The 1,953-nt window shown below is 37.1% G+C and overlaps 1 protein-coding gene across 1 annotated transcript in view; it reads left to right on the forward strand.

The window, feature by feature from the left end:
• Positions 1–335: 335 nt before the first annotated feature.
• ergic1 (endoplasmic reticulum-golgi intermediate compartment 1) overlaps positions 336–1,953 on the forward strand; it is a 19,647-nt gene continuing 18,029 nt past the window's right edge. Inside the window, exon 1 of the mRNA XM_079556775.1 lies at positions 336–471. Coding sequence (XP_079412901.1) covers positions 452–471 — 20 coding nt within the window. The 5' untranslated portion in view covers positions 336–451. The remainder of the gene's footprint in view (positions 472–1,953) is intronic.

Consider the following 1,953-nt stretch of genomic DNA (forward strand, 5'->3'; position numbering starts at 1 on the left):
ACTAAGGGCAACACCTGGACCAAACCAGCTCTAAATAGGACAAAATCATATTTTTACTTATTCTAAACCAGGATTGGTCAACAAGAGGATAAAACATAGCCAAAATCGTTTCTAGTTTAAACAGGAGGGAACTACAGAGGAGCCTGACTGTCACATCCAGCCGCCCATGTGCCACAGTTTGAGAAACACTTACAATAGACATAATAATAACATACATAGATGTAAATAAGATGGGAACTGAAAGTATTTTTCATTTGATTTTGGCTCTAGTCGGAAGGAGAATCATGTGGCACCGGAAGTTTTTCTCAGCCAATCGGATTGTGCAAAGCGTCCTAAGCTGACGTCAGCCCGGTACCGATGAACACCCGGTAGCGTTGTTGAAATCTCATGTTTGTTTCTTGTTTACTGTATTGACTGCAACTTTCCCTGTGGCTGAAGTGAAAACATCATCATGCCGTTCGATGTGCGGAGGTGAGTCCACGGTTTGAGTTTTTTGGGATACAGATGTGAGGGACAGCTGTGGTATTTTGCTCACATCGCTGGTTAGCATGCTGCTCAAGTGGGAGTCAACGTGGATGAGTGAGAAAGATTTCCACACTCCAAGGTTTACTTCTTTATGGGAAAATGAAGAGTGAATGTGTATTTCGTTTGGAGGTGGCGTGTGTGCACGAGTCGGTCACTGTCTTACTGTATGCACCAGCTTCAAGGCTCACAAAGCCTTTCTTATGTCAACACTGAAAGATAGTCTTATCTGCATTGAGTGATGTAATGCCCACGTTCTCGTCTCAAATAACAATCTTCAAATACACAAATGATGTGCATCAAATGTTCACAGTCTCCAATAAACATTGACCTCAACAATAGTGACTGACTGAATCTACTGATACTAAAGAGCAAGAAATGAAGAAACTCACTGCACTCATCAAATCTCAGTGTCTGTAAACTGAGACTGCTTTATAGCATGTTCTCATACTAACTACAACCCTCATGACATATTCCAAGGTTTATGAAAGCAAATTATACTTTAATAGTTGTCTTTATATAATGAAAGCCACATCTCTTTTTGCTGCATTAGAAATTCACAATGTCCCATTGTTATTTCTAAATACAAATGTGTGGGTAATATTTTAATTTATTTTATTTTATTAAGAACGGCATTAAATACAATGGAATTGACTGTTTTAATTCTTCCCCCGCTTTGTTTAACTCATTCAGTGTCAGGATAATTTTCCACTGCTTGCGCTTCATTTATGCTGTCAATGCATTTTATTTTATTCTCTTAATGACTCTGCTTTTTACTAGGGACACTCAATATATAAAATACAATTGTATGTGGCTGCTGCTGTTTGAAGTAACATTTTACACTCATCTTTTGAGGTTGCTGGCCAGCATTCCTGGTAAGAAATGATTTGCATCAGCAACACTGCTCTTGGTAGAACTTCTAGTTGTTTTGCATAAGAAACTAGACACAAGTCACTGGCAATTTATCATGTCTTAAAAGTGGAACTATGCTTTAGTAGCTTTTCAATATGTATCACATGAAACTTTTGAAAAAGAAGACTGTGATATGTCCAGAAGTTATAAACCAAATGCCACTTGACATTTCTTGAATTAAGACTGTAAAGTTCATCACCACAACAAAATGGAGATGTAAAAACAAAGTTCTGTGTAACAGTTCCTGAAGAAATATTACATTTAAAAAGTATTGAAAGAATCAATACTTCGATTGATAGTTGGTATTTCGATATATTCCGAAACGGTATTGTCCCCATACTATAACATTGCAGAACCCAATTTCAGTGAGTCTTGATGCTCAGACATTTTGAGAAACAACATCATAGTTTGGTTTAGTTTAGTTTATTTGAGCAACATCAAAATATGCATAGAGGTATAGTTAGTATACATATAATATTCACAACATAAGAAGCATTAGTGCAGTGCTGCTCAAAGGCA

Source organism: Gobius niger (genome assembly GCF_951799975.1).
Source record: "Gobius niger genome assembly, chromosome: 5".
In the NCBI taxonomy this organism is placed as follows: Eukaryota; Metazoa; Chordata; class Actinopteri; order Gobiiformes; family Gobiidae; genus Gobius; species Gobius niger.